Source organism: Peromyscus leucopus, chromosome 20 (assembly GCF_004664715.2).
Source record: "Peromyscus leucopus breed LL Stock chromosome 20, UCI_PerLeu_2.1, whole genome shotgun sequence".
Lineage (NCBI taxonomy): Eukaryota > Metazoa > Chordata > Mammalia > Rodentia > Cricetidae > Peromyscus > Peromyscus leucopus.
The window spans coordinates 8,932,012-8,949,356 of record NC_051080.1 but is presented as its reverse complement, the minus strand read 5'-3'; the positions used below and the strand labels follow the sequence as shown (position 1 = coordinate 8,949,356).

At 40.0% G+C, this 17,345-nt stretch overlaps 1 protein-coding gene across 2 annotated transcripts in view; it reads right to left on the bottom strand.

Annotated features, from left to right (window-relative positions):
• Nucleotides 1-17,345, bottom strand: part of Nell2 (neural EGFL like 2) — a 294,190-nt gene that overhangs the window by 55,970 nt on the left and 220,875 nt on the right. For both annotated transcript variants that reach the window (XM_028869297.2, XM_028869298.2), the window contains exon 16: nucleotides 15,319-15,414. In XM_028869297.2, the coding sequence (XP_028725130.1) occupies nucleotides 15,319-15,414 (96 nt within the window). The remainder of the gene's footprint in view (nucleotides 1-15,318; nucleotides 15,415-17,345) is intronic.

The following is a 17,345-nucleotide window of genomic DNA, read 5'->3' as shown; positions in this document are numbered from 1 at the left end:
TTTGACTATATAGTTCATTTGAGAAAAGAGACCTACAGGGATGTTTTCACATTTGCAAAGTCATATATATGATGATTTTCATTACACAAGTTTGAAATAGTAAAAGTTTGAACACAATGTAAATGTCTATTCATACAAGAAGAACACAGTGAATTATTATCCATGCATATACACAGAGAGAATATGATGCAGCTTTCAGGACTGAGATAAAACTAAACACATGTTTAATCTATGGACTATATGATCTTTTCTTTTAGTAAGTATGCAAATTCCAAGATGTTGAGGGCAGCATCCCATCTGCAGAGTCTATAGGTGTGCATGGTGCATGGGGCGTAAGTATAATGGGGAAAAGCCTGTATGTTTACATATCAAATGCTCAGCAGTGTTCATTTCTAGCACACAGCTGTTGTTTTTGAAAATGGAGCCCAAGAATGCCCTGCTGTGGTTGAGATACTGCAGTATATTTAGCAACATACTTGACATGTCACCCGTCAATCATGTGACCAATGGAAACCTTTCCAGGCATTGCTAAGTGTAGGCAGAAGCATTGGCCCTTGAAGAGTGATTGTACATTTGATTGTCATATATGTCATATGTATATATTAGATACATATATATAGAAGCATTTTTAAAGCAAGTACTTAGTTTGAAATGAATTGCTACTTTCCTGGACTGTGCTCAGAGTAGCAATATCCAATTATATGTCTAATTTTTAAATTTCTCCAACTTCTCTTAAGACACTTAAAATAATTATTTTGAATTTACCAAATGATTAATATGATAATCTGTACTATTACCTCCTTTCAAAAGCATCTTAAGGGTGCTTCCTCCCTTCAAGAATAAGAAAAAAGAAAATCTTTACAATTGGTTCCCATGCTTCATACAACAGTACATACAATGCTATGGTTAATTTTCCCTTATCTGGCTCTAAAACATGTTAGCATGCAAATTATTAAGATATGAGGGTTATAGTTTGAGGGAGGAATGGCTCAGTTTTTTCCTGTGCTGGGTTTTCAGTGCCCAGAAAAGGGATGCATGCAAAGCGGACATACAAAGAAGTCTAACAAGGTCGCATGAAATGCCAAGTAAATATACAATATACACACCAAGAGATATCTATGGAAAACATGAACTTATAGTCTTAATTAGCTGTAACGGGAATGCAATGAGACTAAAAATAGTTATTAGGAGTACTGATGATGAACAATCGCACCTTAAGTGAACTCACATTTTTGTAATCATCACAATTCATCGACTGTATGCTGTATTATAACTGCTGATATGTACAATGTTTGGGGCTTTATATGTATTTTTACCATTTAATTAATGGTAAAATAGTTTGAAATGGTGTACCTTCTTTTTTGTTTGTGAACTGTTCCCTATGTAGCTCAGACTGGCCTCAAACTTTCTATGTAATCTAAAGTGTCCTAAATAATCATGCCCATCCTGCCAAGGCAGCTGAAGACTAGGATTTCAGACATGCACCAACACACAAGGTTAAAATGCTGCATGTCTTTTGTTCCTATGTCTAATGACTTGGGTTGTTATGATTTATGGAATCACAGAGTCACAAAGAGTGCTGGGAGCCATGTACAATAATTCTGTTTCAATTAGGGTAGAAAGAGAACAGATTTTATTCCCCAATAATTCCAATTTAGTAAATGCTTTTTTAAAAATTTAAATACCCAGATTTTTCCAAAATTCACTTCTAACTCAGTGAAACTTTGGATTAGAGATATAAATATGTTTTTATGATGCTATGATTTGACTTAAACTTTGAATTTATGTATCAGAGTGCTTTACCTCAATGGAGTTGAATGCAACTCATGTGTAACATCTGGTAGCAATGGACAAACTCTGCCTCTGAAACATCCTCTTAGCTGCCATCCACTGGGAAGCAGGAACAACTGCCACACCATACTCTACTGCTAAGACTGTGAATGTCTGCAGCAGGAAATGTTTCTTCCCAGTCACTGCATCCAAGAGGCTCCTCAGACTTCCAAAATTAGTTATCTACCCCTGGGATGCTGTCTGGAGGGTGTGCTTCCCTGGGGATCTTTCCTTTTATGCCACAGGACACCAGACATGGCAAAGAACACAGCTGATATGCTAGCTCTGAAAGTATGTATATGTATGTTATCTGACATCAGGTAAATCCAAGGGAAAGAATGTGGCACAGGTAGGAAGCTGAGTAAAGCCATCAGTTATATATTCTTTTTAGTGTGTGTGTGTGTGTGTGTGTGTGCTTGCATGTGTGTGCATGCGTTCATGCATGTGTGTGCATGTGTGAGATAAATGGAGCCATTTAACCATACTTCTAGTCTCCATTCATCGGTGTTCTGGAGAGTCACAATGTTATCTCACTCCATCACTACCTGGTCCACCCCAAACAGAAACTGTGCCTGTGATGGAATGGCTCCCCATTTACTCCTGATCCCCAGGAATATAAAATTAACCTTCCATCTATAACCTCTGTTCGCTGACTTTAGTGACCCTGCTTAAAAATGTATTTAGTACTTAACTTGTGTCAGTCATCATGATGTATGTTTTCAGTGAATTAGTTCATGTAATACATTTACATAAACTCCTTTGCACAGAGGAGGAGGCGGGGATAAAGAGATGGAGCCACTAGCCCAGTATCACACAGCCCAGGGTAAGAGGAGCTGAGAGCCGACAGGACCATCCTGGCTTCTATTGGATGAGCATTGCTGCCTACATTTCAGAAACTCTGAGCACCAACCTTAAATTCAAGTTCATGTTCATGCTTCTTAGTGAACTAAGTTTTAAAACAGATTAAAAAAGACGTCTGAGCACAAAAAATTCCCTTATGGCATCTAAATCCAGACAGAAGGGTAATAGGTGAGCCCTTTTAATCTCTCTAAACAGAAAAGGGCATTAATGTGAAGTGATGTGTGCTAAAAGTACATCCTTTAAAGTTAGTTTTACATAGTATGCTTGATTTTAGTTGGACCAATAAAGGAAAACAAAATTTCCTCTCTAGAATGCCTCATTTAAATTTCCCTAACAGAAAACCTGCGAGCTTTGCTCTGATCCTGGAAGGCACCTAGTTGCTCCCAGCCGTGGAGCGGCATAGCTTTTCCTACCACAATATCATTTATGCCTGTCACTGAAATGATTGATTCTGGTTTTACTTCACTAGTATACTCCTCCCATCTGAGAAAATACCTCTGACCACCTTTCTTTATACTCCCTTCCTGAAGTCAAATCAATGTCTGCCTGACTCCTAGATGAGAGTTTATCATCTACTCTGCAATGCAAGTCCTAAGTGTGGAGCCGAATGTCTCAGACCCTAACGATAACTATTTTTGCTAGTGATTAATTACATTTGTAGTCACTTCCCCATCTCCTGCCAGCTAAGAACACCTGCTTCTTCCCCTCAGTGGTTTCTTCTTGTTAGAGCCATCATCACTGGAAGGGATGGCATGCTGCACTTCTGAGGTCCCTCTGAGGGCCACACTTAAATTTCCTAATGAGGTCCAGGTTTGTCTCCCAAGATGGAAGGCACACAGTCTGTGTCCTGCTGAAGGTATAAGTAATCAGCTTTTCCAAAGAAAGTCTTAAAACAACCTACCTGTGACATTCATGATACTTACTATCAAAATAGATCCCTATTTTTATTTTTGAACCATAAAAATGATTGTCTAAATGATAGAGTGATTCTCTGGAAGTACTGTATCAGACTCCATAGGTCTAAGATAACATTATTCTACTTTATGATTAAGAAACATACAATATAACACAAAGGGGGCAGCATTGGTTGGATGCATGTGTTGAGAGGAAGTAAGGTTGCTTCATGCACAGATCAAGAGGGGGTTCACAGAAGACTATGTGAGATCTGGACACATCAGTAGAGATAAAAGGTCATACTCAAGGCCAGTTACAAATACACAGTCTATCACATGCCTGCTGTGTGACCTTGGCTCATCATTTAATCCCACTACTAAGCACTGTTTGTTATTATTATTATTAATGATCCTGAAATTAATTAGACACATTTAAGAAGGTGGTTGATGTGATTAAAATGAGTTAATGAATGCAAACTAATTAAACCATCCTTGGAGTATGCCAAGTTTTCATTAATGACCAACTGACATATCAGGAAACTTTTAAGCAAGCTTCAAAATGAAAACCACATAAAAGGGAAATGGACAGGCATCATAACAGAGGAAAGGTCTTGGTTTAGGAAAGTGGGGTTTGGAAGGTGATCATACTTCTGCTCTAATCTCTAGAGACAGTGGAGAGTAGAGACAATTGGGGGAGTGGATATTGGGTAGCTGACTGATGGACAGACAATAAATGACAGACAGATGACACAAAGATAGATAGAAAGAGATAGAGAATTTAAAGGTTTAAAGAGACACAAAAAAGCATAAAATTTCAGAAATAAAAGGAATAATCTAGAAAGAAGGAAGTATTTCAAAGTGGCAGTTGTGCCACCTAGAGGGAATTGATCCTGTTCACGGACAGATCTGGGGGGCAGAAGCAAATATATTTTGAAGCTCAGGAAAAAGTTAATAACAAAACATATTGCGTTGTAAATTTTAGGGCACCGTATGACCTGATGAGCATGCTGCCAGGGCTAGATGCCAGTTACACAACAAATGAAAGTTTGGCCTCAGTATTAGAGCTTCATGGAAAATCTGCTTCTCACTCTGTGACAAGAAACCACCAAAACATGTTTAGAAAGTCTGGCTTCTGTATCATTTTTTATTCCCCCTTCTCCATTTTGCTCTTTAATCTTTTTCCATTATCCTCAACGTTATGGTTAAGATTCTACTGCAACTATGTGCATTGGCGCTGCTTTAAGAGGAGTGAAGGGAGATGGGGGGTCTCCTGGGCTTAGACAATGTCAGGTAAAGAAAGGAAGGTACTCTGAGCCCGGTTTGGCAGCACGAGCCTATGTTCTTGGGAGATGGAGATAGGAGAATTATCTACCTGTCTATCCTGGGCTACACAGTTATGTCTGTATAAACAACAACAACAAAAACGATTCCCCCGCAAACAAAAATTACATCACCACCAATAAAAACAGAAAGAGACAAGTCAGAGAGCATGGTGCAGATCAAGCTGAGAAGGTGGAGATGGCGTGAACCCCTGGGACATGAAGACAAGCTTTGGAGGAACCATGACATAGGACAATGCCTTTTAAAGACTTGATGGCAGTTCAGTCCCATAAAGCCAAAAGTGTTTGGAACTAAATGGGATGATCAAGTGTGTAAACTTGAACAATTTCCACATTTGTGATATGTGAGGAAGACAAAAGGCAACCAGATGAGCCACAGCAGGAAAGAGGACACCTGTGCAAATAAGGCAGGCAGAGAAGACAAATGCCACATGTTTCCATCACATGTGAACACTCAACAGGTTGATCTCATGCCAGAGGCTAGACAAGTTACAGGATTCAGATAACATGCGCCAAAATGCAGCTAGATGGGAGGACTTCATCCTAGTGTTCTAAAGCACTGACAGGCCGATGTGAGCATTACATATTATGTGCATGTATCAAATTATCCCATCATACACCATGAATATGCAAAAAAAGAATGCTCCTGAGCCTGTTCCTCCACGGCAAGGAAACCAGCTTTGGGTTTATGCAGACCTCACTGAATTCCTGGCTCTTCAGTTGGATGGCTATGGGACCTTGAACAATCCCTGATGTTTTAGCTTTTGTTTCTAAAAGTGAGAATGAATAGAAAGACTTACCACATAAGATAATTGGTTAATAACATAAAATTTTGTAAAAAGACCAAGAAATATGAACCCTTCAGTAACATTTATGAAGAAGTTACATATGATTCATAAGAGAGTCATTCAAAGGAATGGGGCAATCTAACACAAATGACCGGAGCAAGTGCAGGACACTGAGGGCCATCTCTCCCTCCTATTCACCTTGCAGGAATGTTAATCTCTTAAAGATCTGATTATAGTCTGTGAATATTCATTAGATATAAAATCTATCAATCTTCCCCATTATAATCTTATGTAAGCTAACAGTGGCTGATACATTAGCTGACTTATTCTGTCAGGCAGGCAGTAGTGTTAGTGCTCTCTGTGTAGTGTGAACAGTTTTGTGTGTAAGGAAGACCTGCTTCCCACTAGTTGTAATTAGGCTTTCTGGAGAGAGCTCTTCTCTTCATTCAGAGTGAAAGCTTTAGCTTCTTACAGTACACATTGCACTCTTGATTTTTGCCCACTAAGGATTGGTCATAGGCGCCTGGATTTTAATTTACATAGATTTACTACTTATGGTCACAACTATTAATAATAATAATAATAATAATAATAATAATAATAATAATAAACATAGTTATTGTTTTTACGAGGTCCATTAATTGATCTTCAAGCTAAAATCCCAGTTTATAATCAATCATTTTACTTTCATTGACTTAAATATTTTTAAAAGTAACAGGCTATAAAAATATAAGTGGTTAATCATGAAAAGGAAATCTACATGGTTTTTAAGACTGGAGTTGAGGCTTTTAAAATCTAAAGGAAAAAGCTGCCTTGAGTGAGAGTACTTTGCATAAAGGTACCAGGCAAAGAGGACTTTCTTATTCAGGGACACACGAAAGTCCAAGAAGACCAGGACCCCAGCGCTCATTCACTTAACTTTGTTCAGGTTTTGATTGAACTACAAGTCAAGGTCCATTCCTACTCAGCTTATGTTCAGACACAGATACTGAGAACACTGGCCATGGAAACCACCTGGGAGCTTCCGCTCTACACACTTAATCAGCTATGGGCTTGCCTCCTGGACCCCGGCAGCAGGAGTCCATCCTCAAGTTCCCTTTGAATGATGATTGCTGCAATTACCGCTCCCGAACTCTTCAAGAACCATTTCCTCCGGAGCTACCGTGCCGGACAAAATTTGCAGCTAACAGTCTCTTCAGAGGTGTTAGTATTATTTGGGAACCACCTATTCTCTCCCTGCCGTTTGGGTAAAAGGCTCCCCTGGGCAGTCAGACAGTCGGTGTACAAAGCTTCAGAGAAAGAAACTGTATTTACTTCCTGTGTCTTTACAAACTTCCAGTCACGCTGTGTATGTGCAGGAGCTTAATGGCCGTTAAATATAGAGAAATCGGAGCATGCATTCCACAATGTTAGTGGCTATTGCGAAGGCATTTTGCCATCTTATGGTGCAGCAGGAGCACCTTGGGCACAATTCCTACTTTCCTAGTCTTTGGTACAGAGACCAAAGCAAAGTACTACTTGAAACTCAGCTTCCCCATCTGTGACTAATAATTGCTTTAGAGAGTTAGTCATTATAGGGGTTAGAGGTGAGGCCATAATAGCAGCAAACACTCATTGAACCATTGCTGTAGCTGTTACATGCATTAATTCCTTAACTTCTCAACTGAAAAAAGAAAATGATTATTACTATTCTTTTTAAAACAAGGAAATCAAGACATACAAAGAGTTATGTGATTTGTCCCAGTCTACAGTTAGTAGTGGAAGGGTTTGTACTTGGACATGACAACCACCCATGCACTGAGGCTTCTGGGTGGTATGCTCAGAAGTGAACTTTGAAAGAATGTGACATTAAGAATCCCAGGAACTCCCAATAATAAAGTTCCATTTAATCTCCATGTAGAGATCCTAAGTGTCCACAACATCTGGTCATCTAGGCTCTACTTGACCAGTCCATCTGGCCAAGCCATTTTCATATAAGGTTTTTGTAATCAGAATATTTGTTATTTGGAATGGGATCTTTTTTCCCTGTTTCATTCATTTTGATTGCTGGAGATACATAGGATAGTAGACTCCTAGAGCCACAAACTATTTTAGCTCTTCACATATTTGAGGATACCTTCCACACATCACATTTCCATTTTCTCACTTTTTCCCCTCAATAAGCAGTTATCTAGGTTTTATGCAACAGTACCTTTGTTTCCTCTAGAACTTTCGTCTCCATGAAAACGTTTCCCCACCCCCTCTCCCAGCTGCCCATAGGCCTGTACAAACACTTGCCCCAGCTGGGGGCCAACTCCAAGGAAAGAGTACTTTCTAGTACATACCAGGGCAGATGCACACATGAACTCACAGGGACCGTGAGAGCATGCACAGGACCTGTACAAACTGAAGCGAAACCAAATTCCAGCTTGAGAAGGGGAAGTGGGCATAGAGTCCCACCCCTAGCTAAGAACTTATCTGTAATTCAGAGCTGGGGTGGGAGGGATTTTCTTTTACTGAGTCTCACTGGGTATATCAACCACACTCTGGGAGAGGCCGCATTCCCAGGAGTAGTTGACCAATGCAAACCATTCCTTGTTTGGTGGGGGGTGTGGTTAAGAGAAAGAAAGAACATAAAATTGGGTGGATCTGGAGTTAGGGGAGGCTCTGAAAAGAGTTGGGGGGAAGGAAAAATATGATCAAATATATAGAGTGTGAAATTCTCGAAGAATAAATAAAAACATTTTTAAAAGGTCAACATTTGATAAGTAAAACTGAAAATCTTCCTGAAATTCTTAAATATCTCCACTTGTCCTATTTTCTTGGAAACCTGCTCTCAAACAGCTAGAAAATGGTTTCTCCCTTGCATTAGCTTCATGGTGTGGCCTCATTTCCAGTGCTAATTAGGCAGGCCTTACAGTAAGAGTTTGAAAAATGTCCCCATCATACTTGTTATCTATTATACATGACTGATCCCAGGAAAGAGTGAGCAGGATTCTTCCAATTAACCTGAAGGACTTGGAAAAATGGCTTTGACCCTGGACACTGAGAACTACTTTTTGGGGTTATTTTGGAACAGTTTTGGGTCGACTGGTACTGTGAAGTAGCTTGGGTGGCCTCAAACTCATGCCAACTCTCTACCTCAGCCTCTCAAGTACTGCAATTACAAACATGTAACACCATGACTAATTTAACTGCTTTAAAGAAACAGAACAGTATTTACATTTTCATAAAGATTAACTTTGAAAGATTTCCATTTGAACTAAAATAGATCAATATTTAAGTTGTTTAAAAGCTGAACATTCATGAATTAACTATTTTAAACTATTAAACAGTGGTAAAACTATATTAAAGCTCATTTCTGAAGAAATATAGAAAACAAGAATCAAGAATCATTATTACCTTTCTGTGACAACATTCCAGGGCATCAAGGGTGCTCTAAAGCCTCAAAGGTTTTTTTTTTTTTTTTTTTTTTGTGTGTGTGTGTGTGTGTACATATATATATATATATATGGTTTTTAAGCTAAAATTTCTGATATAATCATATAAAGTATCTTCCAACTAGCACCTGACAAATCTTAAATCTTGTGCTGCCTTGCTCATTTCATTTGTTCTCTAGAAAAGGCAGAAGCTATTATTGTTGTGTACCAACTAAGGCATAGAAAACTGAAGCAGCCCGAAAAAAGTCACATAGCTGGTGAGCTACAGAGCTGGGACTGTGGCTGGTGCCTCTCTGGCTTCCACTTCCATGTTCTTGAACCGTGGGCTACACCCTGCAAGGAAGACCGCAGTTCTACACAACAAGCACTTGGAACCAAACTCAGAGGACTTGGAGGATCGCTACACAGAGAGTAGATTCGCTTCAGCACCAGAGTGAACTCTACCAATGTTACAGTTGGAAGCTTTCGGTGAGTTGGTTTCTGTTGTTGATCCTGGGCTGGGGCAAGCAAGACAACCCAGGTCTTCACATGGGTAAGGCAGTCAGCTGGCCTCTGCCTCACACTGCCCCCGTTTTTAAATATTCTTATAGATTTCGGGGGTAAAACAATTTTGCCATCTGTCATTTTGGTAAGGAAACGTATGTTATATTTCAAATGTTTTGAGGATTTTCTCTTGCTTTTAAACATTGTTTAGTCTTCCCATGTAAGGTAACACAAATCGATACAAGCTTCTGCAAAATATACCTTATAAATGTATGAGATTATACAATTAAATGTATGCTATTTGTGATGAAAATGTAGGAATTCAACCTCATCATTGATTGATTCACATTAACAACTTTTTTATACATATTTCGACCAGAATATACTATTTACGAAAAGAGTGTTTTACTATCTACCTAGCACTAGATCTATAATTACTAACACATATTAACATAACAATATATAATTTAAAGTCAATCAACCCTAATCCACTTGAAGTTATTTTTGAAATAAATTGATACTCATATGTCTCTTTCTTCAATTCCTCAGTTTAAAACTATGTATATTAAAGCTAATGCAACTTAAATTTATGTTTATTTAACAACTCACTAAAAATAACTAAAATTTTATTTCATGTTTTGATCTGTGACTAAGAAATTCATCATTTTACACATAGGAATAAGGAAGCCATTTATCACTAAAACATATGATCTCCTCTTTGATATTTCAGCATGTGCTTTTTTCAAATTTGTCTTTTGATATCAACTCTTTCCAGCTGTAAACATTTTAATTTCATCTATGAAAGCAGTTGCTTATAGGAGACTGTCAGACTTTTTTAGTGTTATGTGCTAAATCATTATGAAAGATTTACTTTTCATATAAGACAGCTTTTCATATTAATCATCACACTAGACACATGTTTGCTGAGGTTTAGCCCTGGGCAATAAATGCAGAATGGCAGCGATAGAACTGTTAAATCTTGGCACATACATTTCTAATACATTGTATTGAGTTATGCAAGAAATAATCACCCTACTAAATCCAAGTCAAACATCTTGTAGAATATTTGGATGCTTAATTAAAAACAAAGTTATGCTCTTCATGTGGGTGATTTTGTTCAGTAGCTAAAACGTCCATAAAAAATTAATTTAGCTCAGTAAAGAGCACACATGTGACTCCTTTTTGAAGTTAGTAAATGGCTTCTGCCATTTCTACTAAGACACAATGAATAAACAAACTAAATAAATGGGGGAGGAAAGTTCTACATAAACCTCAACTCAAATAACAAGACTTGGTCAATGTTCTGCTCACTAAGATGGTTTTTGAGCAAAGTTGGGAATTCTTTATTCCACCCATGGTAAGGCTCAGTACACAGCCACCGGAGGTCCTAGGTTTAAATGTATCCAGTTCTACCAGAATAAAGCTCAGCCACTTCTGTGTTTGGAAAGCACCGCCATCTGGACGCTTTTCCTCCCTGGGAGAGGAAATTCTCCACCATCCTCCTTGTTAAAGCGAATGGGATTAGCATGCAGTTGGAGGTGTAAGCCTAGCAAGAGAGAGCTGATGAAAGATGGTGGGACACTAAATTCTGAGGCAGGCAACATGGTGTAAGGACAAGAAGGAGGGATATAGAAAACAACAGCCTAGGGATGAGTTCTAGACTGTCACAGGGTTCTAGGGTGAGACACAGCTCTGTGTCTCACCTGCCATGCACCAGTACAGGACCAGACAGGTGATCACGGAGGTCCCTTTAAACTAACATGGAAACTAGTCCATCAAGGAGGTTAGTATATCATTTTCCTTCATCACTTAATTGATAATTCATTCATACCTTTATTTATGGAATATCTACCAAGATGTGGACCATATGAAAATGAAGGATATGAAAGTGAAGAAGATATACCCTGTGACTAGTATCACAGTCACAGAGGGCTTTGTATCTACAAATTAAAATAAGGTGAGGAGAAAGAGGGTGAACCAATACTTTGGAGGACCTTTATTTAATATAAGATAAAAATTATTCCCTCTGTAACAAGGGTGCAATAAAATGCCACATCAGGAGTAGAAAATACAATATAGGGGTGATAGGATCATGTTTGTGTTCTGATGTTCAGTGGAGACAACTGCAAAAGAACCTTCACCTACCACAGCATCAGTCAAGACGGGAAGGAACAGACCATGGTCTCCTCAGGAATAATATATTCAGTTTGGGGTCCTTGAAGTTAAGGTTTCCAAAGACAGTGGGAGGCGCATCATAGAAAGCAAAAATTTGGGACTAGAAGCATCTTTGTTGAAGTCAATAACTCTGACTTTAGGGATACAAAAAAATTAAACGACTCTAAACCCTACTATGGTAGTTTGAAAAAAAAATTGCCCCCAAAGGGAGTGGTACTATTAGGGGTGTAGCCATGTTGGAGGAAGTGTGTCACTGTGGAGGAAGGCTTTGAGGACTCATGTATGCTCAAGCCACACCCAGTGTCTCAGACCACTTCCAGTTGCCTGTGTGAGTCAAGATGTAGGAACCTCAGCTACTTCTCCAGCATCCTGTCTGCCTGCAGGCCACCCTATTGCACCATGATAAAAGACTAAACTTCTGAAAGTGTAAGCCACCCCCAATTAAATGTCTTTCCTTTATAAGGGTTGCTGTGGTCATGGTTGCTGTGGATATCACTCTATGTAAATAAAACACTGATGGCCAGTGACCAGGCAGGAAGTATAGGCGGGACAAAGAGAGAGGAGAATTGGGGAAACAGGAAGAAGGAGGAGAGACACTGCAGCCACCGCCAGGACAAGCAGCATGTAGAGACTCTGGTAAGCCACCAGCCACGTGGCAAGGTATAGATTTATAGAAATGGGTTAATTTAAGATAAAAGAACAGTTAGCAAGAAGCCTGCCACGGCCATACAGTTTATAAGTGATACAAGCGTCTGAGTGATTATTTTATAAGTGGATTGTGGTACTGCGGGGCTTGGGGAACCTGGAGAGAAGCCCTCCAGCTACAAATGGCGCCCAACAAGTTTGTCTTTTTCACACAAAATGGCCTACTGGGCAAAGAACTGCCCTTGCCTTGATGGCTGACAGTACAAATGCAATGCTGTCCTTTCTGGACAAGCGGGACACAAGGAAAGCGACCACTGTACTCTGCCAAGACAGGGTAAGATGGTCTTTCAGAAATCCTGCTTCTCAAAATGGTCTGTCAGATACTCTAGGCCTGTAGCCAATTTGAATGCACCAACAATGCTGAGAAACATTAGGTGACTGCCCAGGCTGCCAGCTGTCTTGGTCTACTCTTGCAAGATTCCCGAAAGTTGCTTGCATCCATCTACCATTTCTCAGGTACCATTATGTTCCTTCTCAGGTCTTTGATGTGGTTGAAGTCTAGATAGTTGTAATTTCCTCAGTTATGATAAAAGATAAGTTAGATATAAAAGCTTAAACTCACAAATATAAGATAGATAGGACATCTTCTTTAATATTGTAACTGTAATTCTTGCTCGATAATTGTTTTGTTATATGTAATTTTACCATGTTAAAGTTAAAACCTTCCTTTTTAAAAAAAGAAGAAAGGGGAAGTGCTGTGGATATCACTCTATGTAAATAAAACACTGATGGCCAGTGACCAGGCAGGAAGTATAGGCGGGACAAAGAGAGAGGAGAATTGGGGAAACAGGAAGAAGGAGGAGAGACACTGCAGCCACGGCCAGGACAAGCAACATGTAGAGACTCTGGTAAGCCACCAGCCACGTGGCAAGGTATAGATTTATAGAAATGGGTTAATTTAAGATAAAAGAGCAGTTAGCAAGAAGCCTGCCACGGCCATACAGTTTATAAGTGATATAAGCGTCTGAGTGATTATTTTATAAGTGGATTGTGGGACTGCGGGGCTTGGGGAACCTGGAGAGAAGCCCTCCAGCAACACATGGTGTCTCTTCACAGCAATAGAAACCCTAAGATATCTACTTTTAAAAACTCTAATGCAAGTAATAGCTAGTTCAGAAGAAACTGTGAAGATTGAGGTTAGGTATAAAGGGCACAGACAATAAGAAGTTAAGGTCACAGTTAGACCACAGGGTTTGCTTCCAGCCTCTGTCTGTGCTCATAGTCCTTGGCTGCTACACAAAGCTACTTAGAGTCACTCTGGGACTGTCTGCATAGAGACTCAAAGTTCAGGGATAACTGAAGCGAGCCAGATATTCTGGTAGCTATTTTTACCTCAATATTGAATATGTCATTGTTACATTAATATAATGCCATTACAGATTTTTACAATTTCCTCATGTGACTGTTAAATAGATGGATGATATGCAGGACTGGACATGGCCACTATTCACCAAAATTCTAGACCACTGTCTTCACATCAGGGAAAGGGTATAAGTAGCCAGTATTCAGACCTCTAACCTGAACCAGCACAAAGTGTTATTCCCTGGGAACCTAATCACCAAAATGTTGAGACACAAATTTTCACAGGGAACCTTTATAGGTCTGGAAATAGTGGTGGAGAAATGCCAGAGGACAGACAATTTGGATAGCTGCTGCATCAGCAGCATCTGATTTTGATCCAGTACATTCCATGGTAATCAACTGCTCAAAATCTGTACATTTAGCACGTTAGCCAGTTTGATTCATATACAAAACACATTTGGGGGATTCAGACGTAGGAAATGACCTCTTCAAAAGAATCCTACATATAAAAATGTCACTACACTGTATCTGGGATCTGTATTAATTATCCACTGAATGTTGAAAACAATTCTTCATAGGCCCTTCTGAAACAGGTGACCTAGGCAGGTGAGACCTTGGTGGCTGCAGCCTGAATACTCCAGCAAGAACTTATACTAAGGTGTGTGCTTCCCAAGTAGAGCTGATCATTTTCTGTTCCACACACTGACTGAGCAGTATTTTTGCTAAGCCACATGAACCTGTAAGTGCAGGGGGGGCCCAGCACACAGGACCACTCCTACAGGGAGACCTATGAGAAACCATGTGACATACAACTGCAGTCACCACTGGCAGATTTCTCTTGGGAAAAAGGCAGTTTCTGAGGTCACCTGCTATGAGACCACTCGTACGGGGACACTTTTGTTTTACTGCTAATGTGTGCTTTTCATCTGGCAGGCCCTGTTATTCTGTTGTCATAAGCAGCATGCATACCACATGGTCTTTAGAACAAATTTTGAGGCTTCTAGCATTAGTATCCATCAGAAGCAATAAATGTGAGGTGCATTTAAGTGAATAATTTAGGAATGAATGCCTCAAACATTTTCCAATAAATACTAATGAATGAAACTGGGCCATTTTTTAATGTCTTAAATGTAAATGCAGACAGTAGTCGATCCTAGGATTCTAGTAGTGGGTCCATAACCTTGAACTCTATGCTTTAATGTAGTCAGAGCTTCCAGTAAAATGTGCTCTGAATGAGCAATAAGAATTACTAAGTCAGGAAAGCCTGGGTTATTCCATGCCTCTTTCAGCAACAGCCCAATACATACCTAATTGTAAGAGCTGCAAAACCTCCTTAGAGCGACCTCAGGGAATCACTCAGTGACTATGCATCACTGATGTTTCTCCAACCCACTCCCTCCGCTTCCCTATTAACAGTGCCGTGGTTTGAGAACCCACTTGAAACCCGAAGCAATATTTTCCTCGTGAGTTACTTTATGTAGCAGGGTAAAAATCTACTTTGTAGATGAAACGATAGTCCTACCTGTCTCACAGCTGGGTCCAGTGAAGCCTTGTGGGCATGCACACACGTTGGCAGCAATGCAGGCCCCTCCGTTTCTACAGCCATCTTTGCAGAAAGCTACAATAATCCAGATACACGAATAAATCAGATAAGCAGCATCAGATACATGGTTGTCGTTGTGTTGTAAGTAAGCCACTCCATAATCTCTATGCCCAGCTTTTGTTTATTCCCTTGCAGACGTAACATCAAGTGATAAAAGATACTGTGATTTCATCATGATACAGTCTTTTCTACACATGAGAGAAACTCAGTATGAGTTTGGAAACAGTTTCCCACACTAAGGAAATACTTTGCCTGAAACATGACAAAACGCAGCAAGCTTCCATAGTGTGAAAAGCATTACAGTTTGTATTGTATTCTGTTGTAAAAATCACACTTGAAAACAAGCATTGAAAAGTGGTAGCCATTCTAGACGAGGCAAAGCATGAGAGAATGAGCGGAGAAAATGGAAAATGATGTACTCCTGAGGCTTGGGCCATCGACATGCTGGCTAAAGTGCTAAGACACCAGGAAGTCTTGGACTTCCATAAGTTCTAAGCCAGCCTTGCTGACTTAGAAACACCCAACTGTAAGAACCATTTGCCCCAATGGCCTTCTGGAAAAATGGCATTCACCAGCTAAGGAGAAATGCTATCTTTTGGTGTCTACACCTGCTCATAAATTCCTGAGTTCCTTACAGTTTATGATCTGCTTTTCATATCAGAGAAGAATCAGAATCAAGCAGAAATAAGAGAGGGGAGCATTGGGGCCCAACAGCACCATACCAGATATTTTGAAGGAAATTCTAAGGGTTTAGTTATATTATTTGTCTGCTTTCCAAGCAAATTCTTGTGCAATTTTGATTCCAAAAGGAGAAGGCCTTCTTTATGATGATCTACATGAAAATTCCAAAAGGAGAAGACCTTCTTTATCATGATCTACATGAAGATGCATGATGTTTTGAATACCAATGCAACCCACAGTCCACTACAGACCAGGCCTTATGACCCGTTCCTGAACGTGGTCTTTCCTTCTCACCAACCCACTACCATAGTAAGTCTACTCTACTGAATGTCCAGGTAAAGGGTACCATAGACTTGAGAAGTGGGCAGCTTGGCAGGCTCAAATGTCTACATTTTACAAATCAATTGGAACTAAGGAATGTGAACTCTCTATCCTATGGGATTGGGTACTTTCAAAAACAGCTCTTCATTTCCCATGGGAAGAAGCGTATAAGTTCACCTGGGGGAGAAGGCTTGGGGGAATATGAAGTAGTAAATGGCAATAAAAGAAAAAAAACTACAGCTAGAATGTCCACTAATGGAAACTGAAGTCCGAGGTAGTCGTTTAGGGGAATTGTCAACTGACACTGGAGAGGTAGCTAGCATCAGAAACCACAGCACACACAGTGACGCAGAGTCAGTGTGCATAAATCATATCAATCCCACAGCGACAGAAACTTGAGAAAGAAAGCATAGGAAATGGGGTGCTTTTTCCAGGGGGATTAACAGTGTTATACGTGAGTAGGTCATGCTTCCAGAACAGTCGCTATCATGATACATTCATGTTTGGGCTCCAAAACAAAATGCCTGAGGCTGGGATACTGGTAAACTGAATGAAAAGAAAGGTTCAAAGAAGCTGAAGACAGAGGATTAAAGAATAAGACTGTGCACGTGAGAAGGGGAGGAAATAAAATAATGATGCTTAGGGCTTCAAAGATGGAGAGCATTTTGTGGTATAAAGGCCAGGATGTGGCTGTGGGTGTGGTCTGTAGAGAAAGACAGCTACGTGAACTGCTGTCGCTGAGGTCACAGAAGATTAGGGAAAAAAGAGCAAAACTGCTTGGCTACAGAACTGCTGGAGTGACCAAGGAGGGTGCCCGGAGCAGAGAGGAAGGTGAAGGGCCATGGAACAACACTCGGGAAAACCTCAGCAACTCAGTGTTTATGAGGTCCAGAGGAGGGGTGTGCAGGTACAGAAGGAAGGAGATGGGTGGCTCTGTGTGGCGG